At 38.6% G+C, this 26926-nt stretch overlaps 1 protein-coding gene across 6 annotated transcripts in view; it reads left to right on the plus strand.

The window, feature by feature from the left end:
* Nucleotides 1-26926, plus strand: part of ST6GALNAC3 (ST6 N-acetylgalactosaminide alpha-2,6-sialyltransferase 3) — a 220681-nt gene that overhangs the window by 87640 nt on the left and 106115 nt on the right. For 5 of the 6 annotated variants that reach the window (XM_038145005.1, XM_038145006.1, XM_038145009.1 and 2 more), the window contains one exon: nucleotides 15631-15825. In XM_038145005.1, coding sequence (XP_038000933.1) covers nucleotides 15631-15825 — 195 coding nt within the window. Of the gene's footprint in view, nucleotides 1-2790; nucleotides 3225-5990; nucleotides 5997-15630; nucleotides 15826-26926 lie in introns of those variants that run through there. The other variant, XM_038145010.1, reaches the window with a different exon arrangement.

Below are 26926 nucleotides of genomic sequence, written 5' to 3' on the forward strand. Positions count from 1 at the left end.
GATTTTTTCATGATGCAGACACGATTCTCTAACTTAGCTTGTGTACCATGACTGGGTTTGGTGGGGTTTTTGTCTCACAGTTGATTTGTCAAAACCTCTCTGATTCTCCTTCCTCGGTGTCTGTGCAGTGAAATAGTCCATCAATTTATCCATTATTTTTCTATGTATTAATATTATTTATCTATATCTATCCTGTCTTCAGGGAAGACAGAAAACTCAGAGAACTTTAACCAGTGCAGAGCTTTGCTATAAGTTTTGATATTCTTTAGATCACCAAAGGAAAACAATTTCAGTGTACAAGAGAACCTGCGTTACTTCTCCATTTCTGTGAGTGTCCAGTAACAACATGAAAAGACGGATGTGAAAGATGAGCATCAAATATCTTGCTGTACTTACTGTTATTTTATCACCCCCAGTTTTATGATATCACAAAATCTCTTTTTCCTTTCACTTTAAAGGGTTATGTCAGCTGCTGTCTCTTTGAGATGACAGTACAAGGCTTTTAGGAGATGACAGCTTTAGTGTAGAAAGGCTGAAGGGTGAAATTAAATGTTTGTAACCCTAGGAGCTGACTTCATCCTCTGACACTTCTACTCTTCACTGGACAACATATGACATGGTTGGTACGATCTGGGTCAAAATTTGAGAGGCTAGATCATTTAGTATCAAACTTTCTCTTACCTCTGTTTAAGGCCATAGTGAATATTCCTATGTAAAGTGACCTGGCTGCAGCCTGGGCACAATGTATTTCCTTGAGACACTTCCAAAGTGTTTGAGTTAAGGCTGGCCATTGCAAACTTTTTACAGTAGTATCTAAAGGCTTAAAAATAGATTGAGATGCAGTTTTCAAGACACATTTCTGTAACTTCCCTGTTCCCTGTCAGAAAGTGGAGAGTGCTTTCCAAAACTCTGACCCTAAGCCCGACAGCTCCTACTATTGTAGCTGCTGCAGTCTTTTCTGTCCTGCCTGGCATGACAGAGACCATTTGTGAAAGTTGTTTTGTAAAAGCTTTCTGGAGGTCATTTGTCTCCTACAGCTGATACCAAAGTTAAAGTAACAGAGGACTCTATGGATGTTCTGCAATGAAAAAAAAAAAAAAAAAAGTCAATTAGACATGCCCTAGAAAAACAGCATCAAGCAACCATGGTGCTTGACATACTGACAGCTCATTAGCTAGAAGCAAATGACTTAGGACTCATTATGGGCATGCTGATCACTCACAAAATTATCAGGACTCTAAATAAAACTGAACCATGAAATACCTTCAGCCAGGGAAGTTTTGTAGCTGAACACACACAGTGAGGTAGGTCCTTTTTGGAAGACTGAATTTACTGCCTGTGGTCAAGGAGGATGACTTGAAGGCAGAAGAGCAGAGCTTGAGGAGCTGATGTATCTGGAGAATGGGGGACCTACTTTGTGGAAGATTGAAGAGTATAGTTTAATTACCTTGCTAAATCCAGCTGAGAGAAGATATATCAAAGGTCTGTTTCTGGGAATGGGCAGGACCATTTAGATACATTAAATGCAGTCTGTTGTTTAGAAAACTGCTTCTTATCTAGAGACAGCTCATTTAAATTAGTACTTTCTAGGTAAATGCTCCTGAAAAGGTGGTGCCCCCCCCGGTAACCCCCAAAGCCCCTTCTTTCACTGTAGTGTTGTGAACTTCCAGCTGTGCTTCTTGTCACAGAGGGCACTTTGCACAGCCTAAGTGGAACAGCACTTTCTTTTTCTTTAACACAGCTCCAATCAGAACATCTGGATCTCAGTACCAAAGTCTTAAAGCTATTAACAGAGCTGAAATGCAGCAGCACGTGACCATCACAGCAACCACAGGAGCAAGTGTCATAGCAGAGAAACAAAAGCCAAACCACTACAGGAAAAAGGGACATGTACTCTCACTCCTCTGCAGAGGACTCTGGTCCCAGAAAGAGAAAGGCTATTTAATAGGATAAAAAAAAAGAGTTACTACAAGATGAAAGATCATATTCTCAGAGGGAATTTAGTGTGGAATTAGTCAGCTAGACAGAATAATATGTATTAATGAAGAACAGTTAAGTACAAGAGTCTTAAAAACAGTTATGAAAGGAGAAACTGACAGGGAAGTTTAACCTAAATGGAAAGTTGGAGCATAACTGCAAAAATAAGGGGTTAAAGAATTAAATATTGCAGTTCCTTGAGGTAAGTAAAAGAGGAAAATTTGGCAACAGTATTATGGGGTTGTAAGAAACTGCTGAAGTAGAGTCACTATAAAATTGCTGAAGTAGAGTCACTATCTGGTAAAATAGGGAGTACTGTGTGACTTCTTGGAGGATTAGAGTATCTAAGCATAGTCACAGGGTATAAAGTTAGATGTTGGGGTACTCAGTGTGGTAGTAGCTTTCAGACAAAGGGAAATTGAGTAAGACGGGCTGAAATTTGACCAGTGACATTTGTGGTGAATGCTGAATAACTAAGAATGGGAAATGGAAAATACCAGGATTTAATGTCTTGGATCATTAACATCTGAAGTTGGATCTTGTAGGAGTTAAGTTGTGGGAGTCCCAACAGACCTAAGGTTTCAACCAATTAAATCTATTTTCCAGACTCTGGCATTAGTTACATGTGCAGAAGCAAGGAAATTGCAGATAAATATTCTGATTACTCACATATTTTTGATTTAATGAAAAAAGTACAAAAAAAATCTAATGAAAAAGGAAGGGCATCTTTAATTTTGGCATCTAAAATCAAATGATTAATGATTGCCTGATTAGTGATGTGCCTTTTGTTCTTTTAACTTCTTCAGTAATGTGTGAATGTCACATTATATAACACTTAAATGAATGAACCTGGAAGTGAAATACTTTAGGATGCCTCTTTGTGTTCCTCCCCTGACTGGTGGACAACTTGTCTCATTAATCTGTATAGTGGTGTTAATTTAAACAAACAGCATTATTTGTTGAGATTTATGCCTGGAAGACTTAGAGGTTCACTGAGGAAATCTTATGCTGTTTTATTTTCAGAGCACTGGGATAGATTTTATGACTCTTAGTGACTGGAACATATCCTAAACTCTCATAACTTGTAGTGGGTGTACAAACTACTACAGACCCAAGTATTCTGGCAGACAATGTGGGCACAATGGAAGACGGCCAGTAACCTGTGGCCACAGGGCAGTGGGGTGTTATGTCCTGTGCAAATTCCTTCATGTGTTAGTAGCTGCTGCCTAACCAGTGCTGGGGTAAAGGTGGAGATAAAAACTGATAAAAGTGAAGACCTTTGAGGGGAGGAATGGAAAACACTGCAAACAGAGGAAATAGTAAATGTAACATTCCTGCATTCATTATGCATGTTTTTTGAATATTGTAGATATTGAAGTGTCTAGGATCTATTCTTAGAAGTAACTGAGTATGATTCTGGTTCTAGGTGAACTTTAGGAAAACTCATCTTTGCATAGTACTTCCAAAGGGTCGTGGGGGGCATTATTTTATCTCAACAGTGTTTCTGACAGCTTCCCTGCTGGAAAGGAAAAAAACCTTCTGTAACCTCTGGGACAATGTGATGAGTTCATTAAGGTTTGGTGGCCTTATTCTACTGCTTTATACCAGGTTGGTGTCTAAGATAATTGAAAATACATGGCCTCAGGGCTGTTTGTGTGTTTAGAGATTCACACCCTACAGAAGGGTTGTGGGCAGAACCTGCTTCCAGTACCAGCTGCAAAAATAAAGATGAGAACTTGTTGTTCATATCCGGGTCAAGGCCTGCACAGCTGGCACCTTAGGAAGCTCCCTTGTGGCTGTAAGCTACAGAGGTGCAGTACTGGGTCCCACAGACAGCAGCAAGAACATTCACAAGCTGGGTTTGGTGACACCAGACTTAGCTCCAGTGGGAGTTGAGGGATCCTGAGTTTGCAAATTCCCAGGGCTCATGCACAAAGGCCCTGGGAAAGAACTAAAAAATGTATTTCTCTTACTGTTCCTGTTCAAATTTAATTGTGCTTCTGGCTTTCTCTTGCTCTCCTTTGAATCAATCAGAGATATCTTTATGTGAAGGAGGGACAGAATTTCACAGCTGGCTTTGTTTGGTGCAAGTGGCTGGATATGCTGTCAAAGAACCAAGTGCCTGGACAGTAGATTATGTCTTTATACCAAAATTAAACTCAATTTGAATGTTTTGGGGGTCTGTGTTACTTTTGCTTGTTTCTTGCATGCACACAAGTAGAATGTGTATGCAGGGAACCAGGGGTTTGAAATAATTTCTGACACATGACAATCTTTCTATGTTTGATGGACTGAAGGATGGAAAACTGTGCTAGGTGCCCAGTTGTGTTGCATTTCTTCCATCAAAATGTTCTAGATCAGCTCTGATAGAGTGGCCAGGAGTGGTTTCTTTTAAGTTAAAGAAAGCCACAAATAGGATATATTTGCATTTCCACATGTAGCCCTTTCAGTTTTTAATATAGAATTATGTCCAAATGTGTTTTTATCTAAGCCTTATTAGACAGAGATTGATAATCTTCTGTATGAATTTTTCATGGGGTTTTTCTTGTGCATATGCTGGTTCAATGATGCATTTTCATATGAAACACATAAAGCTTTTTTAAGCAAAAATAAAAGCACTGAAAATCCACATCAGTTCAATTACACTTGCAGATTAAAATAAAGCTGTAATATATATCTATTGTATTGAAATGCTAACTCCATGAATTTTTGATCTGCTTTAAAAATGTAAAACTTGGATTTGATTAGATTAGCTGTGGGGTAATCTACACTGAATAAATCTGTCTTCCTTTCATGTGATTTGTCAGTGTTTGTAGTGGGTTTGTACACACAGCTTTTGCCATTATTTTCCAGGCAATAAAAGCAGCCATGCAGAAAAGCCACCCATAAATGTCAGAAAACAGAGATATTTTGTTGCATTCCAAGGGCTTTGAAGGTCAAGTTCAATTCGGTTAGCTCACCCAGCATGAGAGCAGCGTGGTACGATGATGGAATGTGTGTTTGGGTGGGATATATATGTTACTGCCCCTGTACTATTCTATCAGGATAACAGATCAGTGAGAGATTAAACTTTACAGCTTGGGAGAATGTCTTTTAGAAAACTATCAATTTTTATGATTTTCTCTAGCTCCTATTGAGATGCTGTGCAGAAATAATGAATCCAAAGAATTTACAGCTTTTATCACAATGGAGATGGACTCCTGATTGTGGCTTTGGGTGCTGTTCCACTGCAGGTATCCCATTCAGCTGAATGCATTCACAGAATAAGTCTCAGATCATGGATTTTATTGTAAACATGAAATTGTGTTTTGCCTCCTTCTGATGAAAAGAGGTTTGTGTAAAAACAGTTTTCTAATTCCTAGAAGGGAGAGGTCAGCACAAAAGCCGGAGTTTTCCCACTCCAAGGAATCTGTTCTGCCAAGTCCCACTGCAGTGCTTTGTTGTTACTTCCCCTGCCATGCCCCACTTTTTTTTTTCTTTTTGTAAAGAGAAGACATGATCAATAAAGCTCATAATTAAGTTGAAGGCACTACCTTGATCAGTGCTTTTATTGAGTTTCAGTGCCCAGATTTGAGGAGCTCCCCAGTCAATGGAGGGAAATGTCATCAACTGCTTGAGCAGTATGTGAGCAGTCGTGTATTGTAACTGCAGTGCTGCATAATCTTTGCTATCTGGAGAGTCTCCTTTGTGGTGGCTTCTGATAGCCTTTTGCTCGTGTTATCCAAGGATGAATAATGAAGAGACTCCTACCTGCAGAAGGAATACAGTTGTATTAAGCGGGCAAGAAATTTTGTTTAAGTTCCTGCTGCTTTGCAACATCTTCCCGTGATTGCATGAGAAGTGAGTAAAGCAGGGGTCAGATCATGTCAGTAAAAGAAATCTCTCTGCCAAAAATGTACAGGTCATTTGCCCCTCTGTGTTGGTACTGACACTGCATTGCTCAGTGCAGCCCGTCCTAAAAAAGATTTAAAACATGAGCCTGCCTCCTGTTTTTCATTGGGATCATAAAATAGTTGGATGTGCTGCTAGGAGCATGCAGTGTTTAATGCAGTTAATGTGCATCCTAGATGGAAAACTCTGTTCTGTAGTGCTGTGATAATAATATGATCATTAATGTTTCCCATTCAAGTGCCTGGCTGGGTTCTGCATGCCTTCATCCAAACACACCCCCTAAATTATTCCATGTGTTTCCTATGCCATGTTGCTCTTGTCCTGGAACATGCAACACTCCCTAGAACAGATCCTAATGTGACCATCCCAGCAAATCCCACATCCTCCATGTGCCTCCATTTGCTCAAAAATTGGGTGCCCTGAAGGTGTGTAAGCCACAGGAATAGTTTAAACTCTCTCTTCAGAGAGAATTCTGCCACACCAGTGTCCTGATTTTGGTTGGCTTTTTTTTTTTTTTTTTTTTTTTTTTTTTTTTTTTTGTTTCCCCAACCCCTTTTTCTAAGCTTCCAGTTAAGAAAACAGCATACAGAAAAGAACAAGAATTAAGCAGGGAAGGTGTTTTTTCCCCTCACTAGAAGTAGCATGCTCCCAGCTATATGGCAGAAAATTTCAAATTCCCATTACAAAATAGCTGATCTCAGCCCAGCCTTCTCTGTAATTAGGTCATGCTTTTTATTGGCTGTGAATGGTTACGCCTGTTGGAATGTTCCTCCACGTGCCAGGAGCAGACAATGCTTGGAGGCACTGAATAATAAATACATTTTGCTTTTCTGGTGACGTGTGTGGCAGCTATGTATGGATGAAATAGGCTGGAACGGGTTTATCCGAAGTAAACAGTGAGATTTCCATGTCTGATGGAAAACAGATAAATTGCCAAAAGAATTTAGAGCCCAAGGTTTCCTTGCCTTGTGTGAGAGGCCATCCATAGAGGCTGCTCTTGCCTCCTGCCAATCCGGGACAACATTCCTGCAGCTGTGCTGGAGAGTCTCTTGGTCAAATGTAAAAGAAAAAGGAAAAAAAGAGAAAAGACTACAAAAGATCTCCTGCAGCCTGACTGAAGTGCATCATCTCTCATGTCTGCTTAAGAACACCTTCTTTCTAATTCACAGTTACCCTCCTTTTTTTTTTTTTTTTTTATGAAGACCAGTGTGTGAAAACTTCTTTTTCTCCTTTCTGAACTTGGACCTTTGCCTGGTGAAGGAGCTGTCTATCACTTCACTATTTTTGTATTTCAGAGCAAAGCCAGCCTTTTATTCAGCCAGACCTTAAAGAACCCACATGGCTCCTCACACTAAACAGGGTTTGCATCCCTGCCTCTGGAGCAAGGCATTCACCTTCACTGTGTTAGGGTGCCCTGGCTGGCTGAGGGTGCAAGACTAAAATCAGTAATGATCCCCTGATTCTGTTTTCTTTTCATGCTTATGAACAGCAGGTGCATTGCAGAGACTGGCAGAGAGAACATCCGGAGGAACTTTCCAAAAGTGCTGTCTTCCCAAAGAATAGCGTGGGATGAGGCTGGTGTGAAGGGCCAGAGCAAGAGTCCTGCCAAGTGACAGGCTGGGCAGGATCTCCTCTGTCTTCCACTGTTAAATGCCTTTTAGAAGGAAACAGAGGCATGGTGTCAATTTTTTGTTAATTTCAAGTCCAGCATGGCAGTCAGGGATCTTTACAGAAGAAAATTCAATGGAGAAAGTCTGGGCTTGTCCAGATGGTGGTAGGCAATTGCAATTCATTTGTGTGAATTTCTGGTTATGCAGTTTTTGCTGTGTAGCATAAACTTTCCCCCACAGGCAGAACTGAGCTGCAGGCAAGTGAAGGTTTCCAGCAAAAGGCATTTTCTTCACAGATGTGCAGCCTGAGAATGTGAGGTTGTTACAACATTTTATTTACTTTCATTTCTTCTGCCTCTGGGCTGCTGTCAAGTGTTTAATTTTATTTGTCTGATTATTTTCTTTCTTATCTAGAAGTTAGTACTTCCAGAGGTTACATCCCAGTGTAGTATTTACCAAACATATAGGTATGTGATTAATATCCATTCCTGCTGCTGCATACCAATCACACTAATGATTTTACTGCTGCGAGCAAAAATTGAATTTTTCTCACTTTCACTTTAGAAGCCATCAAATTGCCTTTCCTGTGAGTTTTCGAAACAAGAAATTTAGTATTTCTGTTATTTCCTGTAGAATAGCAGAGAAATGCAAAAGACTTTTAATAACCACATATAGTTTTTCAGATCTAAAGATCCGCTGACCAGAAGTCTGCTGGTATTTTATTGTCTTTTAAGAATTTTTCTTGATGTATTTGTGGGCCTTTTTGTTGTTGTTTTTCAACTGGTTTATTTATTTTTAGTCTATTTCTGATTGCAAGAAAAAACTTTTTGAAGGGGATTTTCATGAAAATGTTGGCAGCTATAGAGTGCCTTTCAGAATGTTTGCAAAAATCCCTCAGTTACAGATTCAGTCTTAGGATGTTGCTGATCATGAATCTTTGTATGTTTCTATAGAGGAGAAAGAGAGGTCTTCTAAGTGAGGTATATCTGGCAGGGTAGGAGTTAATGCTCACATATGGGTGGTTTTTTTTCTTTGAACTTTTCTCAGCAGGTGAAAAATAGCTACAATCAGGTACTACTTCAATAAGTAGTAACAACCAACTGCCAGGTTGAAAGATCACAAATTCTTGTACCAGCAGTTCTATTATAGGGAAGCGTGTGTCAGCCTGTGTGTGTCAGAAAGCTTGCCAAGGTATTGATAAGAAGAGCTGGGCAATAATCCAGCACCAGGAAAAAAAAAAAATCACCATTTGAGAGCTGTACTGCAGAGGCTTTTCTTTTTTTTCTCCTTTTTAATACTACTTTATCATGCAGAGACTACATTAGTGTTTATAGAATATGCATCTACAGCTGCTGATGAAGTTCACCCTGCTTGTGAAGGACATCAGTGAATCAGTAACTGGAGTTTTAGATTAAATATTCTTAACAGATCTTACAGAATGAAAAATCAACAACCTTATTTAACGCATGCTTTGCTGCCACGGGGATTTTATGGGGCTAGATCTTTTAAATTACTGGGCAGCTTTCAGCTGCGCTATAAAATCAAGTAGCAGGCTAGCCAAAGGCATGCCTTGCTCAGAAGTTTAGGTTGCTTTGGTGGTGCTGTGACCTTGTGGTGTGTGGGACTGGGGCCGTGCTAATGGTGTGTTGGTTCCTGGTGGAGTGGGGCTGTTGGCACAGGGAACCCTGGGCCAGGAGCAGACTGCTGAAGGAAGTACAGGTTCAGCTTTGAGTAAGGATGAAACAAAGAGCAGGAACTATAGGATATAGGGAGCTCAAAGTGCTGGAAAGCCTGAAGGGATAAGAATATATGCAGACAAATAAATGCTCCTTCTTATTAAGCTTCGAGTTTAGAGCAAGAGGGAATAGTGACACAAAGTAATTCCTGAAATCTGGCAATGCTTTGCAATTTGAAGGGCTCAGAATCACTGGGGCTTTTCAAATGTAGTAGCTTCTTATGCATGATAGCATATGGGAGGCCTTCAAAATATGTCAACAATTACTCCTTGAAACTTGGAAGTTCCTCACCTTAAATAATTTCATATTATTACCTAAATAAGTAAATAATAAGTATCTTTTTGATGAAAATGCTGTGTGTAAGAAACTTGTGCAGTTACCTGAGACTAATAAAAGGAGATTACATATAGGAGGATTATCTCTTATATAAGGTTTTTAATACAGACTGCTGCTGTTACATCAGTTATTTGGACTGTGCTGGTTACTGTTTTGTTCATTGCTCAGGTCTTACCCCAGTAAGCCTGAACCCACTCTGCACAGTTTTGGCTTTAATGAAAGATATGGTTGAGTATGTTGAGCTGCTATGAACCTAGACACACCACCTGTGAATTGTGAATCATGGTGAAAACTGAGTTAAGTAACAAGTTTTTAACAAACGACAGCAACACAAGAGGTACAATGAGCTGTGTTTTGAGAGCCCTTGAGCTGCCTTAGCCATAGAAAAGGCCAGAGCTCCTGCAGAGAAGGTGTGCAAGAAGTTTTGTCTTCTGTTCATGCCTGCTTAAACACCAGAGTCCTCAAACACAGTTCTCATTCAGGGTACCTTCTTGTGAAAAACACATTCAGGATAAAACTCACATGTTTCTTTTATTGTAACTACATCTTTTTAGTACATTGCATTTCTTGCATTACTTCATCACTGAACTTCATTTTTGCTCTTATTCCTCAGCTTCCTGACTGCTTACATTCCAGTTTAGCACAGATGTTCTTTTCAAAAAAAAAAAAAAAAATTGCTTTAATCCTAATTTTACTGGGTTTTGAACCCAAATGAGATCTTACTGGTGATATAAACCCTACCAGCTTTGTTCTTCTCTCCTCCTGAGAGAGAAACACTGACAGCAGTCTCCTGTGGAGTCTTTGAACATATTCAGGTTAACTTTCACTTCTGGAAGAGAAGAAAGTAAATCTTCAGCTACTGATTTTATGCAAATGATGTTTGACACATGACTGTTTCTAGAAGGATCTTTGCTATATATCTTACTCTCTTTGAAAACTTCTAGGACCCCTGCTTGACTGTCTCTTCAGCAGCCCTGTTAGAGGGAGTTTCAGGACAAAAGAAATAGCTGGAAGGCATGTTTTTTTCCAATACTGGTGAAATCAGTAAGGTACACTGAACTAGAGTGCTGAAAGAATTTCATTTAATGCTCTGTTGTAATAGAAAGTAGCTTTTAAATGGGATGCTCAAGACTATAAAAGAGAAAAATTAAATAAAACTATTTTTTACATATAGTGGTCTACAAATTGAAACAAATTCAGTAAGTGTAGCCATTATTGTTTTCAATTGGTATTATACTTGAGTAAAAACTGAAACCCTGCATCAATCCTATAATGAAAGTAGTATGATGTGCAGAGATATTAAAAAAGTGAGCGAGTTACTCACTGTGCCCGTAAAGGCAGTTATTGTGAAAATAATGCAATATTCCTGCATATTGTGTCGTCTAAGAGAAACAAAGCCCTCACGTAAGTCTTTACCTTTCATTTGTCCTTCCAAGCTCGGTGCTGCCATGTATCTAAAAAAATAAAAGAAAGAATGAGTACTGAAGAAAATCAATTTATGAAAAAAGGCTTATTTGCAATTAGTGTTTGGGGCATGGCTCCCAGGGTTCTTTACTGGAATCTTCCATAATATCATGTTCAGCTTTGTCTTTTAACAAATTCAGGCAGTTACTTGTGATAGAAACAATAAGCCTGAAAAACAAAATAGTTCTAGAAGGAAAGTTTAAGAGTTGAGTAAAAATCTCCTTCTGTTGAGTTCTTTGTGATCTTAGGGAAGTTGATTTCAACCTCAGTTTATGCACCTGTAAAATGCGTTTTTACTGTGAAACTCACTAGGAATGGGGATTTATTCCTGCTTGTGAAGTGGTTTGATAGTCTCTGCCATATAATACAGGGTTCTCTGCTCTGGCTAGAAAGTAGAATAAAGATACTTAGCACAGATCTCAGCAAAATTTACAACTTAAGGCATTATCTTCCTATGCTGAAAATATTTCCTCCCTCCCTCCTACAGAACTGTATACAATACAAAAAATGTTTGTGTCCTACTATTCTGTCAGACATTGTTGAACTATGAAAAAATGGTCTTGTCATCTCAGACCTCTTAACAGATAATGAAAGAAAAATGACTAAAACTTGTTCAGACTGTCAAGTTCCTCAAGTTCCTGCCAAACTGAAACTAATGAATCACCCTGGCACTGGTAATTAGCCAAAACTCAATGATATGAAGCGTATAAATAATGCTAGGGACCATGTTGCCAAACATTTATACCACTGAAAGTAGTTACTGTTTTATTCCCATGAAGTTTTTAATTAAATTCTATCCAGCAGAGTAGTATGACACCCCTGGTTTTATTTCAATTCTTACTTTAACCGCCTAGATATAAAATTGAATGTGATTCATGCCTGCTAGTCATTGATTTTGATATACATACTAGACAGAATGAGCTTGGTGTCTGAGAAATATCCGACACCAAAAGTGGGATGGTGCTGTTGTGGGGATTGAGTAAAAAGAATTAGAAGAAACTGCCTAGTGAGAGCTTTTGGCCCAGTGGGGTCTCAGGTATTGCAGTTCATGTACTGTGATCTCAACTTTTTACCTCTTCTACCACTTTTTTTTTTTTTTCTTTTTTTAAACTGGGAATGAGCCTGTATATAGACTTAGTCTCATTAACTAAAGGTTGACTCCTTCACTCTTCTGCTAGAGGATCCTGTATTCATGAGAAGGGTAATTTTGTTCTTGCCACTGCCATCTAGGCTAGTCAGGTGTTACAGTGACTGAAATAAAGTGTAACAAAAGCTGATACACCATGCAAGTCATCTAGGTAAGGAACTCTTTAACATATGTCTTACTGTGTACCCCTCTCTGAGTATGTGAAAAATGGGAAACATTTAAAAGATGTTTATAACTGAGTACACATTTCTTATGTAAATTTTGTCAATATCAAAATGTCTACATTAGATTAGCTAAAAAAAAAAAGGATTGATTGAGATTTATGCACAGGATATGTCCATGTTAGAGAAACATTTCTTTTGTTAAGAGACAATTTGCATTCATGAGAACTGAAAATTAAGAAGGAATAAGATTTGTTTCTCTGCAGACTTACTAATTAGTGTTGGTTAAGCTCTCCCAAATGGTAGGATGTGTGAGTATTTAAAATGTTGATGCAGACAAATTTTGAGGCAAACTACAACTTGGTATTCATCCCTGTATGTAGCTTCAGACTTCTCTGTCATATCCTAGTGACATGTAGAATTTCTGGATTCTCAAATGCTAAATTTTAAGTTTTATCAGAGGACCAATAACAAAATTCATTTATCTGCAGTAAAGGAGATTTTGCAAGAAGCAGCTAATGACAAATATCACCTGGGTTTGGTTGTTTTGTTTGTTCTATTAATGAGCAGGTCAAGAACATTGGGACTCTAAGGGAACCCAATTCCTTTTAGAAATGCCCTGTAGAATACTCGTGGCCGCTGATCAGACTTCTTTACTTTACTTGGCTGAAACTATAAAAAGTATGTGCTTTGTGTTTTTCAGTGTTTTTACAGTGAAATTTATGGAGCCCCTGAAATGCCAGTTTTCAGTAGTCTTCCCCACAGAGAATGCCTATTATTGGATCTCATTCCTTCAACAAAAATTGCAGGGGAACTGAATACTTAATACCAACGTACTTTGTACAAGTTGATAAGTAAACATTGTGTTTGCTTATGGCTAGATTTTTTTTTTCCAAAACAATTTCAACAAATGCCTTAATTCTCTTTTGTTGTAAAAATTCCTTTCTCTCATTTGAATGTTCTTGTTGGTGCAGATTCTTTCTGGCTAAGCAATGCACAGAGAAAAATCTTTGCTGTTTTCCTTTTCAAACAATATTTTCTTACATAAAAAACCAAAAGGCCATATTTTTTCTTTCATCTCGTGGTACAGTGCATTTAAAGAAAAGAAATATAAAAATCAGGTGGCTTCGTAGTGAAGGCCAAGAAATTTAACTACACAATCTGAATTTTTCTCAGGGCAAGGGCTGTTTAGACCAACTCTCTGTGAGAAGCACATAAAGCTGATTGCACTGTTTTCAAGTTCAGAAGAGATCTGCATAAAATAAAGGAAGTAAAAAGTGATATTCAATAAACTAGGAAGATAGGGCATGTGGAAATCAGGTAGTAGCATCATACAAGCAATCTTGCTTCCTGCTGTGGATGTTTTGATTGAAACATGCTCATGTAGTGGAATGAGACTCTAGATTCCCCTTTAGATATTTGCAATATTTTAATTCTGATTTGCAATAAATAATATGACTAATCCATGCTCTCTCTCATTGCTTTATGATTATCACTTGCACTGCACATCTTGGCTGCTCTTAGCACTTACAAGGCTCTGATATATAGCTAAATGTTTCTGACTCCATCTGCTACAAAGAGAAGTGACACAGAAGTGCTCCCCAGCCATTTTATTGCAATTTAATGTAAATCTGTTATAATGCAGATGATGAAAAGTGCAGTGGCTTCCATGAATTCTGAGAGCTGCGATTGCGTTGTGGCTGCTGCGCTGCCCTCTGAAGATTTGCTGGGTTTAATTTTACATTGCACAGCTATTAGCTGGCTGAGGTTCCTCACTGAATCACACTGCCACAATACTTCTTCATCCTTCTTTCCCTTTTCTCCTCACAGTGACCTCCTTCACCCAAGTTTTTCAGCCCAGTCTCTCATTGCTTTTATCTTATAAATTGTAACCTCCCAGTACATCAGAACACAGAGCCATGCAATTGACCCCTGCAATGGATTGTTTTGTTAACTCTTTTTGTGGGAATATCATAACATCCCTTCCATTTTGCTGTGGGCTCATTGTGATTCTCACTGTTGTGCAAGGACTGATCAATTTTATCTGGTTGCAAGGAGAGCTTGCCTTTACCGTGGCATGACGTGTGATCTTATTGCCATCATGTAAAATAAGTGGTGTTAAATGTCCTCTGTGCTGGTTAGTTGGGAATTAGCTGGTAGATGGGAATTGGGGTGATCAGATTCTGTCATCCAGCATTAAGTGTTATTATACACTTAGGTATAGGCCCTCAGGCAAATGGTTCCCCCCTCCCCGTATTTTCTGTAAATGTTACTGTTTACTATGATAGAATTACCTTCAGTAGAGTAATTAAACTGTGGCAAATTAGGTAAACCTAGAATGTAATTAAAGTACAGTAAAAACACGTGTAAGTGATAATTGTTTCATTCCCACAGGGGAAATGTGAAAATAATCTTTTCGATAGAGAATCATATCTAGAATCTTTACACATACCAACTGACATGTTTGTCCTTAAGTATTTTGCCTAGAAGTAATTGACTGCAGTATTTAAAAAAATAGCTAAAAATAAGGAGAACATCCTACTTTTTCTCAGGTTTTTCACCTGCAGACTAGGGAGTTACCCAGGGAAAAAGTTGTGATCTTTCTGTGATTACCTTCTCCAGTCCAGCTGACTGCATGGGCTAGAGGTGGAAGGGGAGGACTAATTACAGGCTTCAGATTGGTTGAATTATTAACAATGGAGATCGTCTTGTCCAAAATAATAACGCCTTACTTGGTAAATTCCTGAACCGGGAATAAGACAGAATGTGGTGCTGACTTCACCAACAATTTATTCTAAAGTATTTAAAGTTATAGCATGAATTCTGTTGCATGGAATGATCTGTAGGGATGGTAATCTTTCCAGTAAACTTGGTGTGGTGTCACTGCAGATGGCATTTTCCTTTTGTGTGTTGTCATCCGTAGAAGATGGATGATTTTGAGTGAAGACTTTGGTGTGGATGTTTACATAAAATCTTTATTCCAAATGCAAATAAAATTGAAAGTTGATAGATGTTTTTTTGAACCTTGAAAAAAAAGGCTTTTTTTTTTTTTTGTGAGCAAAACTGACTCATTTGCAACCAGTTCTAAAAGAAACTGTGCAAACCTCTGAAATGCAAATTTATTGAAATAAAACAATTCAGTCACCTGTCTCCTTGTGCTCCTGCAGCAAGGTGACTACCAGAGGAATAATTTCACATAAAGCTTTCTCAAGTGTTTTTCCTTCATCCTCCATTTGAAGATATGTATTTTTTTATTAAAACTGACTCTCAATGTTAATAATTTATTTCCTTTCTTCTTTTCATTACAGAGAAAGTCCATTGTTGCTGTGAGTTTCATTGCAGCATTCCTCTGTCTGATCATCGTTCGTCTCACAAATGAAGTAACTTTCCCTTTGATCCTAAACTGCTTTGGACAAAGCAGAGTCAAGTGGATCCCATTTTCTAATGGCCAAAGGCATCCTCTGAAAACTCATTATGGATATATAAATGTAAAAACACAAGAGGTAAGACCTGGTTCTAACAGCCTGGCCAAATGGACCAGTAGATTTCTTTTTCTCTGATCCCATCTAATGCTTTTTTACAACCTGCCCTGTGAAAAAACTGAGCAAGGGTGTTTCTGAGCAAAGTGGCTGTTTTAGAAGTCTGCTACCACTTAAATGACCTTTGAAATGTTTAAAATTTCTGTCATGTCTGCAGTGGAGAGAACAGTGAACTGACCTCAAAATCACCCTTTATTGAGTGAAAACTTGTTTATACAAACAAGAAAATCTTTCAGATTAATTTCAATCCCTCTAATGCAAAAGGGAATTTTCTTGTGTTTGTTGTAATAAGGTCCTAAAAATGTTTCATTTTGCCTGGGCTTCCCAAAGAAGAAGTAGCTTATTTTTGTTTGTATGGGCATGAAAGAGGAAAAGGGAGTGATATGTGAAATCAGCATATGTGAGTCTACTGAATGTATAAAGCTAGAGGCTTACTGGATTTTTCTGGAAGTAGTGCATTAATACTTGATAGCTATCTCAAAACTAGGTATGTATTTGCATTCTGTACTTTAAAACTCACTGATGTGTATCTGCTTTGCAAAATACTTGCTGTGTGATAAAAATACTTGTCTGATGAAATTAGGTTTTACAGGAACTCCTGCTTTAATGTGTCTTAGTTGTCAAAATTTCTAGCGCCACTCTTGGGTTTTGGTGGTGGTGCATTTTCTTCAGACTTTTCCTCTCTCTTTGTAATCTTTGTAAAATGGAATCTTTCAAAATAAGGCAACATAAAAATTGAACTCTTTCTATAGTTTGTGATCAGTTATAGCACTGTCAGTCATGAGAAATATCATCAGAATTCCATTAACTGCTAGGGTTTTTTTCTATAAAATTACAGTTATTAATGAGTGAAATTCATTCACGTAACAGCTTTATAGAGAATGAAAATACTTCACTACTTCATTGTATTTAGTCCTGTAAGTGTATGGGACTAGTTAGTTATTATCCTACCTTTAGTGGGTTAAATGTGAAACTCAGAATGAGAGGCAGTTTTTAGGAGGCAGCTCCTTTTAAACATGTATAGCTTTTAATCATTGTTCCTGTAAGATGCAGCACTATTTTGGAGGCCAAGGTATGTTATCTATAAGGCAGAAAAAGGACAAGCGCCTGAAAGGAGAGCTGTTCAGATGGGAATGGTAGTCCCAGTGAAAGGAATGGGTGGTGCTGTTGAGCTCAGAGGGGTTGGGTTCATCCAGCATCTTCGTCCCTCAGAAATGGGAGGGCAGCGTGTTCTGCATGTCCCTGGGCTGTTGCCAAAGTGGCAGGCGTGGAATCTGAATGAGGCAGAGCTGCAATGGTCACTTGATCACTATCAGTCTGAACTGATAACTGGAGAGGAGAGGAGCATGCTAATCCATTTTTATTCACCATTGCCTTCATCAGAGGTTAGAAGTAGTTTGTGAGGGCCTTAATTCATTCTTAAATTTGATAACACGCTTGGAAGTTCCAACAGTAAATGGAAATGAATGTCCTGAAAGCTGGTGACCGGTATCGATTTGTAACACATTTATCTCAATTTGGCTTGAGTCCTGAAGGACTCCTTAAACTTAGTAATTTTAGTTGTTTTCCCTGTTGTATTTGCAGATTACATTAATATTTGCTAATTAAAATGATAATGAAGAACCTTAACATGGCTTGCTTATTGTAAATGCACTAACTTTTGACTTAATTAGTCCCTGTACGAGGGAACTTTAGTTGTGATGCTCATGTGAAAAGCTTTTACATAGCTCATGTTCCTAACTCACACTCATAGCTTTCTCAGACTATGATTTTTAGAACACATATTGCTTTGTCAAATAAGCATTTGTGTACCATTTGTATTAATATAGCCAGAAAATCTCAATTATTAGTTCTTTATTGTGTCAAATACATTGAATTTCTGCTCATTTCATAAAATTTAGATATTTTCTAGTTTTTTTGTTCTGCTGTGCTGTGTAAGATAAGCAGAAAAGTCTACTCTGTGAGACAGGCTAATGCCCCAAACAGATGTGGCCAAGTGTTTTGCAAAATGGGACACATGGTGTCTCGTCAAGGACCAAATGGTGTAAGGAAACAGTACCACAATGAATTATCAGAAAATAAAGTGATGGAAGGCAATATAGGAGGGAAGGCTTTGAGAGATGTGAATTTTGGCTTTTTCTCTTCTCTTTTATTGAGGGAATCTTTTTGCAGAATTCTTTGAATGAATTCTTTGTTGAATGTGCTCATATTCTCCTAGAATGTCCTTTGAATCCTGTCACCCACTGGTATCTCCTGCTGTCTGATAGCACTCCCTCCTGTTCCTCAGCCACTTCTAACATCCTTCTTCTTTCTTCACATTTGTTCTCTGTTCTCCTTTACCTGTTCCTCTCAGGCTGCACTCCAAGGTCTGGCTGCATGCCAACTCCTTAGTGTACTTAAAAGTGCAAGGTCAACAAACCAGAGGAATTAGGAGAATTTGCCACCAACCTAGTCAGTCATCTGAAGTGACAGGAAGCTAGAAAAGCTAGATTTAACTTCTTCTCTGCCTTTCCTGTCTCTCTATTGCATACTTACTTTCTGAAGAAAAAGGAAAATCAAACCAAACTAAAAAAAGGCCCAACCCCCCAAACTTTTGCATAGCAATAAAAGTTTAGGTTAGGAGGAGCTAGTTTTTTTGGGGTGTAGGACTGATTGGGATGAGACTTGAAAAATCTTATGAGATGATAGAAAATCAATTACTTGGTTAAAATTGTGATTATTAATCATTTGTATTAAAAAAGATCAGGAAATATGATGATGTGAACATTAGCGTTTATCTCAAGTAAAAAATGATGTGTCTGTTATTAGGTATGATCAGAACAATGCTCTAGAGACATTTTTCAAGGGTGTTGTGTATTTGACTTGACACTGTAGTATTGTGGAATTTTTATTACTGAAAAGTCGGAAAAAAAACCCCAAAACCTAGATGTATTGGAGTATTTAATATAAAATGCAAAGAGAGACGTAAGTTAATCCACAATTAAGGCTGTACATAATACAGGATTGTTGCTATGGTTTCCTTGATTTGTAGCCATAGCAACAGCTTTGGGAAAACTGTCTTTATGTACAGTAAATATATTAGATTTGAAATACAAATAGATGTGAAGTGTTGTATATCCTGGGCCACTCTGTCTAGACACATTTTAGTTTCGGTTCGGAGATATTTCTGAAATAGGGGATTCTTCACCTAGAAAATTTGCATCCAGAGCCCACCCTCACTCCCCTCAGTAGGAGAAGATCTTGTAGTAGCCTTCCACGATGTGATCTCTTTTCCCTTTTCAATATCCACATCCAAGGTGACTCCTTGAGATTTGTGGGAAGCTATTTTGTTTCCCACTAATATTGCCTGTTTTGCAATATTGCTGTCTCGCTCAATACATGAATTTTGACCTTTCACTGGGAAGGAGGTGTATGAACAAGATGACCTTTCTTTCCCTTATTTCCTCCACTTTGTGCCTATGGATTTTTGGTGAGAGGTCCCATAAAATCTGTCTTTAGGAAATGCCATGCCTATCATGTGTTAGTTATTTTTATCCTATTCCTGGTGGGTTTTTTTTCACAGAAAATATTAATTTGATACAAGTCCATGGTGCTTACCCAATTGAAACCTACTGGAATAAACTTCCCCCCACCCACATCAAGCTGATGTAATGACTTTTTGTATATCAAAAATGGGGAAGCAGATAAAAAGAAGCAGGTAGAGAAAATATAACCTTCCTCCTTCTTTCATACCACTCCTACTCTACAAAGAGTTCTGGCAAAATTAATGAACATCATGTATTTAAATTGCAGCATTATGACATCAATTTAAAATCCATTAGCAGTTTGAAACTTTATGCTAGGCAAGTCTAATAGTGTTCTTGGATATTTGATTGTGCTTCCTGAAAGGTGAATATTGAATAGATTTTTACTCTACCATCAGTATTAAAATAATATAGCATTTTCCAACGTACGTAAAATCTGAAATATAGCTGCAATAACACTTGAAGCATAATTATAAAAGTATATTCAAGTTCTGAGCAATGATGAAAACTGTTCTTGGAAAAGGGTAAGCTCTGAGATGACCTAAAATCCCTACATTAAACTGCAACTGTGAGATCTAATGACTTCCTCTGAAATGAATTCTGAGGGAGCAAAGAGCCTTTGTGCCATGAGCCCTGAAAGATCCTGCGTTACAGTGATGAGCACTAGATAAAAGGAATGTGCATTGTAGCACTTAAGACTTCTTAAAAATCCTGTCATAACTGAAAAACTCATCAGTACTGTATTGATATTGAAGAAATACATTTGGATCATATTATCCCATACCATTTTGTCCCTAACCTGAACAGACCTGGGCACAAGCATTAATTGCTCACCACTTGTGGCACACACAGCTATGAACATGTGTGATTGGACTGCCTAAATCTGGTTCCTTTTTTTTTTTTTTCCTTTTTGCCAGAAGTTCTGTAGTAGAACTTGGCTTAAATGAATGCAGGTTTCCACAAATGAAATACCCCAGGTATGAATATATTAACAGGAGGCTACAGACCTTTGCGTTGTCCTTTTTATTATTCTTTTTAAAACACAATAAATTAAGTGCACTTCGAAATTACTTGAAATGTAGAGGAAAATTAAGATAGCATGCAGAAGTACGGGCTGTGGTGTGGTCTCTGGCTGTAAGATAAGGCACATACAATTTCAACAATAGCAAAACCATAGCTGTCAACATGTTATAAGTAGTCATTAGATGGACTCACACCAACCATGAGACACCACCTTTCTTATAAAATTGAAAAAATAAATTAAAATATCATAAGGAAAGCAAAGAATGGGATTGATGTTTTAATATTAGTTCCTCTCGCAACATGGGAAGTAAGAAAAATTTTGCAAAAAGACTGAAATTTTACAAGGTATATTATAAAAATGTAAAGCTAGCAACCAACCTGGGAGGGTTTGTTTTGCCTCTGTTAGTAATTAATGAAAATGACACTGTGAAGTGTCAGTGGAGAATATTGGAGTGCTATTGGAGAACAGCTTTTGGTTTCACCTCAGAAGAGGAGGCACCAGACTATGAACTTGAATGGTGTGTTCAGCTGACTCCAGAGATGCTTGTTTCATAGTCTTCTTGGGAAAAACTGTGTCCTAGAGAGGCTAAAAACTGCATCAGCCACAACTCCCTGTGCCAGAAAGTTGCTTTAGTGTTTAATTTCTGACACATGGGTGACTTCTATCCTGTCTTTTCCTTTGGGATCTTGTTCTGTGTTACAGCTTAAGAATTCACAGGATGTATTTGGTAGTAGAAGGTCATTTGTTTCATACTAATTTATCATTTATATCCCTTCTAAGACATGTTTTTTTAAATCACAGTTGCACAGTTACTCATTATTTCAGCCTCAGAAATAATGGAATAATAACAGTAATGAAAGTACAACTAAACATGCAGTATCTTCTGGATATTTTTCTGCTTCCATTTTACAAATTTTCAGGAACAATTTTCTTTGGAAGTATTGCAGAAGGATCAGTTACATAAAACTTTACATGACAATCACATTGTGTGTTAAACTTCGAGAGACGTTCGTATGGAGGGTTGATGGTTCCTGTCCCCCCTCACTGTACCAGAGCTCCCATTCCTGGCTCTGGGATCCGCAGGCACACACTCAGAAATAAAATTCCAGCCAGGGACTTTTAACCACCAAATGAGCGACTCCAGGAGCACATCTATTATAGAAATAGATCTCAATAAACAAATAGACCTCACCAGAATCCTCACTGCCCTCTTCCTCTTTCCAACCCTCTTTTGGCCTGGAAGAAGAGAGAATGATCCAAATAAGCTGCAAGGTCCACTTGAAACCACTCAGGCTGTTATGAACCTACAGGAGAGAAGGGAGCAGAGATAATGTGTGTCCTCAGTGGAGCAAATCCTGCCAGCTCAGCCATTTTTCTTCTGTATATATGGAATAAGCTTAGGTTTTTAAAGCTGCCACGACTCTGATGGTGTCTCATGAGGAAAAAGTCAAGTGCCAGGATAAATATATCAAGCATTCTATATAGAGGAATTAAATCTGCTCCACACAGAGCCTCAGTGTGATGAGTCAAGCAGTGCTGCCTGTGTGGCAGCTCTGCTTTAAAAAAAAAAAAAAGGCTAAGGGACTTGAGAAGAGATTATTATCAGCCAGTGAGCTGTGCCTTCAAAAGTCAATCCCTAAAGAACCTGGCTGGTAGAAATAAATGTCTATGATGCAGTCGTGGGCTGGACTGGTCTGTTGAATGGGGCTTATAGTTATATTGCAGAAGGTCACTGGTATCAAAGATTTGCCATCACCTTGGTTATATGTAATTTTCAGAGATTTCTTCCACCTTCTTGAGGACTTTTTTCTACTGCTGCTGAAGGGTAAGGGTATAGTAGCTAATGTTAGTCTCCCTGTTGAGAAGATGCCAGTGGTGTTCTCCATGTGAAAAGTGTGAATGATATCTCCCCAAATGAGAGACATGACACCTAGAAAATTGACTGGAGATCATCTGGAAAAAAATCGGAAAAAATCAAAAACCTTTTCAGAAGAAAAGGTGACTTTTGCAGTCAGCTAGCTTGATAGGCAAACTTCTGTCAGCAATGTTTTGTTTTAGTTTGAATGGTAGGTGGACCGGAAAAGTGAGTGGGGTATTCTTTGGACTGGTAAAGAAAAGAGCAGAGAGGTTTGGTGTAATGTATTCTTGAGTGAGACCAAACCTTGAGGGAAAATAGGAAAGATGTAATGAGCAGGTGAGAGTGAGTCTTGTCAAGGGGATGAAGGAGGAACTTACTGATTTTACTCTGGATAACTTAATTCTGTGACCATGACATGATTTCAGCTTTTCTCAGTTGCCAAATGAAGGATGGGCTGTTTTGCATTAGTGGCAGGCGAGGTGTCTCTTTGGTGTTCCAGTTCATCAGCTGGGAGAGCAGTGCCCTCTCATTTCCTCCCTGAATATCCTCCCACTACTGCTGTTTAAAAATGAGGATGCCTTCATTTATACTTGGAGTCCATTTCTCACAGAGATTCAAGGTGTTCGTTGCAGCAGAGTGTCTCTAGTTCTGGATTTGGTGATGGCAGCTGAGGTACACTCTGTACTGGTGCATAAAATACACCACAGAGTAAAAAGAGCCACTAAAAATGGAATTCTGCTCTTATAATCGTTCTTACACAAGGGCTTCCTGCTGGCTATGGCAGTCAGTGAGTTCAGCTCTTTGAGCTCTTGCCCAGCACAGCTCTTCTGGCAGAGATGCACAGCACAGGGCTGACCCAAAGCTATTAATACTTCCCTGCAGGGAGCCACGTGCCAGCCGCACACAGACGCGTGTGGGTGCACATGTAAACACAGCAGCTAGAACTTGCTCAAGAGACAGACTCCTAACGCTGACAGCCATGCCAATTACTAGCTAGCTTTAAAGCCACAGCCATCTTCCTTGAAAGCCTTTGCTTTCCAAGTTTGCTCCCATGGCCATCTGTCACAGCCTGCCTTTGGCAGCTTCAGGTTCTGCTGTGAGGCTCTGCGGATTGAGCACAGAGTTTTGTCTTTTGTATTGTTCTCTGAGTGGGTGGAAAGTTTCATTCATATGAGCCTTTTCTCTTAGGCTTTTTGTCAGATTAAAATGTGAACCCTAAATGCATATTTGAGTTATTAATCTGTGCTGTCTGCTCTCAAACCAGGATGGAACAGGTGGACTGGTATAAGTGCTGCATAGAGAGAAATGAGCTCAGAGACCCTCTTGGAGCAGATGCAAATTGTACCAGCAATAATTACATTTCTTGGGATAGTTGCTGTTGTCTGGCTGAATACATTAGTGTGTACTACCAAATATGTGTTATTTGGTCTGTAAGAGTCCTGTATGAATGTTGTATCAAAAAACCTCATGCCCATTAATGGCATCACTATGCTGGCAGTGTGTGCATCTTAGAGCTCTACTTAATAGACTTACAGTATCTGTTACAAGGATTTGTAACGTTTTCTGTGGGTGTAACTTTTTGTAAATTTTGTGTACTCATCACAAATAATTTTGTAACTACCTCCAAACCAATAAATTGTTTTCCCACCAATGTTGGAAAGTTCATTGCAAATGGTGTCCATGCAGCTGCCCCCTAAAATGAAGACCAGTTCAATCTGGGGAGAGGTGGGAGGGAGAAAAATGAAGTTCTTGTTACTTGTAATAGTTCTTTCTTCCATCTTTATTTATCTTTCTCTCTAATTGATATATTTTCTATATTGAGCTAGTCAGAGATTACAGTAATCTCTCAGTTAGAAAAGCAGTTGGCCCATTAGATAAATAAATACCGTGTTAAATGAAAATCCCCAAATGAGCAGAAAAATTACTGGAGTGATTTTGGGATTGCCCTCTTAATAACAACAATTCATCCTCCTTTTTAATCCCCAACCCCAGGGAGGCACATTACTGCCTTTACCTTTTCTTACCAGGCAGGTCCTCTTTTCTGCAACTAATAGCATCATTTTTTAAAATAGTACTTCTTGAATTTGTCTTTAAGAGTTTCTTGTAGTTAGGACCCAGAGTTTTGGATTTGAAATTGATGAAAATGCTACCAGTCTTAGATCAGTATTTCTCCAGGGAATGGAACCTGCTTTGTTCCAGTTAGAGACTGAAAAGAGCACTCGAGGGTCTCATATTAGTATTACATCAGCCAAAGTGCAATTTGGTTTGGGTTGATTTCCCTGGTTCTAGTTTAGTGATGCTATCACACTCCCTGCTTTCTTCCTCTTTCAGTGCTGGTACCTAGGATTCACATTTGTAAAGAGAAAAATATAATTTCGGGAGTGCATCAAGTTGAAAAAGTGTATTTCTAAGCTTTTACACAGATGCCTTCAGACTCCTATGAAATGCTTGACTGCATGCACAGGACTGACTCCAGAGTAGTTCCAGGGCAGTACACTGAGAGCTTAGATCAGCACAGGCAAATATCCTACAACAGAAAGTAAATACCAAGGTGAAGGATAAAGTCTGGCCTTTAGGTAAAAACAGTGACCCTGTATTTGATGACATACAGTGTCTTATGGAATTGATCAATGAATGTCAGTTTTGTTCTCAGGTGTTTTGTGTGTATTTAATTTTATTGATTTATCAACATTTTCCAGCTTACAATACAGTTTCTTGTGTCATCTTATTCCTAACATATAAAAGATTTGTAATGTCGCTCCTATTTCCTATTAGCTCTTCCTTTTTAGAGCCAGTTCTTGTTGTCCAAAACTGCTGATTTTTCTTCAGCTTCCCCTCCAGTTTGGCTTGCCCTTTACTGCCAAGAATTTCTTTCAGTAGATCATCAGATTTCCTCTTCCTCCAAAATATATTACTATTTATGCTTTGAAGGCATAGATTGGAGATTTAGGAGATAAGAGGCTGTTCTTAAGCCATCTACTGCTGCATTCTGCTCAAGGTTTGCTTCCTGATGGAGTCAAGATGTGGCCTCAAGATGAATATATTGATCCAGCCTTCTGGTAGCAGGCTTTGGAAGAGCATCTGGAAATAGGTTTCAATTCAGAAGAACCTGTGGCAAAGTTGTGTCTGAGGCCAGAGTTCTTTTTAAGTTTCTTTCTGATGTCCTTGCTAGAATGACTTCTTTTTCAATTGGAGTGAGCCCAAAAAAAGTTTATTTGAAGCCACATCAGTGTTTCCCAAAGGCTGAGTGCAGCCCTTTCACTGTTTCCAAGGCTGAGCCGGCTCTCCGGTAAGAAGCCAGAAAAATGCAGTTTTCTCAGACACATAGCAGATGGTGCTTCTTCATTAATTGTCTCCATGGCAGACCTTCAAAAAGTCCCAAAGGAGTGCCTTGGAGGTAGTGGGATCATTCTTTGGGATCCTCCATACTCATGAGGTCACTCTGGAGCTGTCCTGTTCATTTCTCCTCCAGCTGGCCCTTGGTGTAGAATGTGCCTTGTCACCATCAGTATCAGTGACAACGGGTGGAGCTGATGGCATTATTGTAATGCAAATAATGATGATTAATGTTGATCTTTTACTCAGAAAAGAGTGGGCAGAGGAACAGGCTGGAACTCTTATGAGCTTGCCTCAATTTCTGTCCTGCTGCTGATGTAGACCAAAGTATTCTTGACTGCTTCAGGATCATCATGTTTGTAAAGAACTCATGTTTATGAAGAGCAAGTAACATTTTTTGATCAAGTTACTTGTGGTCATGTTCAAAAATTAAAAGGTTGTAGTCATATTGACTGTCATAAAATGGTTTTGAATCAACTATCCCAGAGAGATTATCCCTTATTACCATTGTATTACATCCAGAACTGCGTTGTCAGAAAAACAACAGAAATAATCTTTGCACTGCACTAATGCTTCATTCTGATTGACAAAGGATGAGGCAATCCACGCACTGTGACAGCAGTGCTGGCATGTATTATATAATGATGTATAGCAACCTCTATAGGCTGCCATTAATTTCTGCATGAATCCTGTCTGTCTTTGATAAGCATGTGCAACTCCTAATAAATTATTTTGGAGCTGAGCATAAGCATCAAGGAGAAAGGACTTCTCTAGGTGTGGGTACTGGTGATAGCTGAAAATGAGAAGGCAAAACTGACAGATAATTGTAGATGAGAAGTCATTTTCAAGCAATAGACAGGGGTGATTTTGTTTCCTGTTTAAAATTAGTTGCCACCTCTGCTGGCTGCAGTGCAAGGTAAGTTCTGCTGTAAAATCTAAATAGTTTGATCATTTGTTATGTATAAGCTGTTGATAACAACATAGGAAGCAGCTCCCTCCACTTGCTCTTAAATGGCTTGCTCCCATTCTGGTGGGTGTTATCCACTCTTCATTTCCTGGGAAAGAAATGGCCCTCTGTGAGGCTGTTTATCGGAATAGCGCAGAAATAATTTTCTGCAAACATAACTATTACCATAACAAAACCCTTAAAAAAAATTACGGTGACACTCTGAGTTTTCTGAGATTAGTGTCTTCCTCTAAGGTCTCTATTTCCTCTGGTATTACTTCCAGTCCTGTTCACTGAAACTACAGTGCTTGGCTGCCACAAATAGCATGAATAATGCATGCATTTTTCTGCTAGTTTCAGTGTGTGCTAAATAGTTT

This window comes from Motacilla alba, chromosome 8, assembly GCF_015832195.1.
Source record: "Motacilla alba alba isolate MOTALB_02 chromosome 8, Motacilla_alba_V1.0_pri, whole genome shotgun sequence".
Taxonomy (NCBI): Eukaryota; Metazoa; Chordata; class Aves; order Passeriformes; family Motacillidae; genus Motacilla; species Motacilla alba.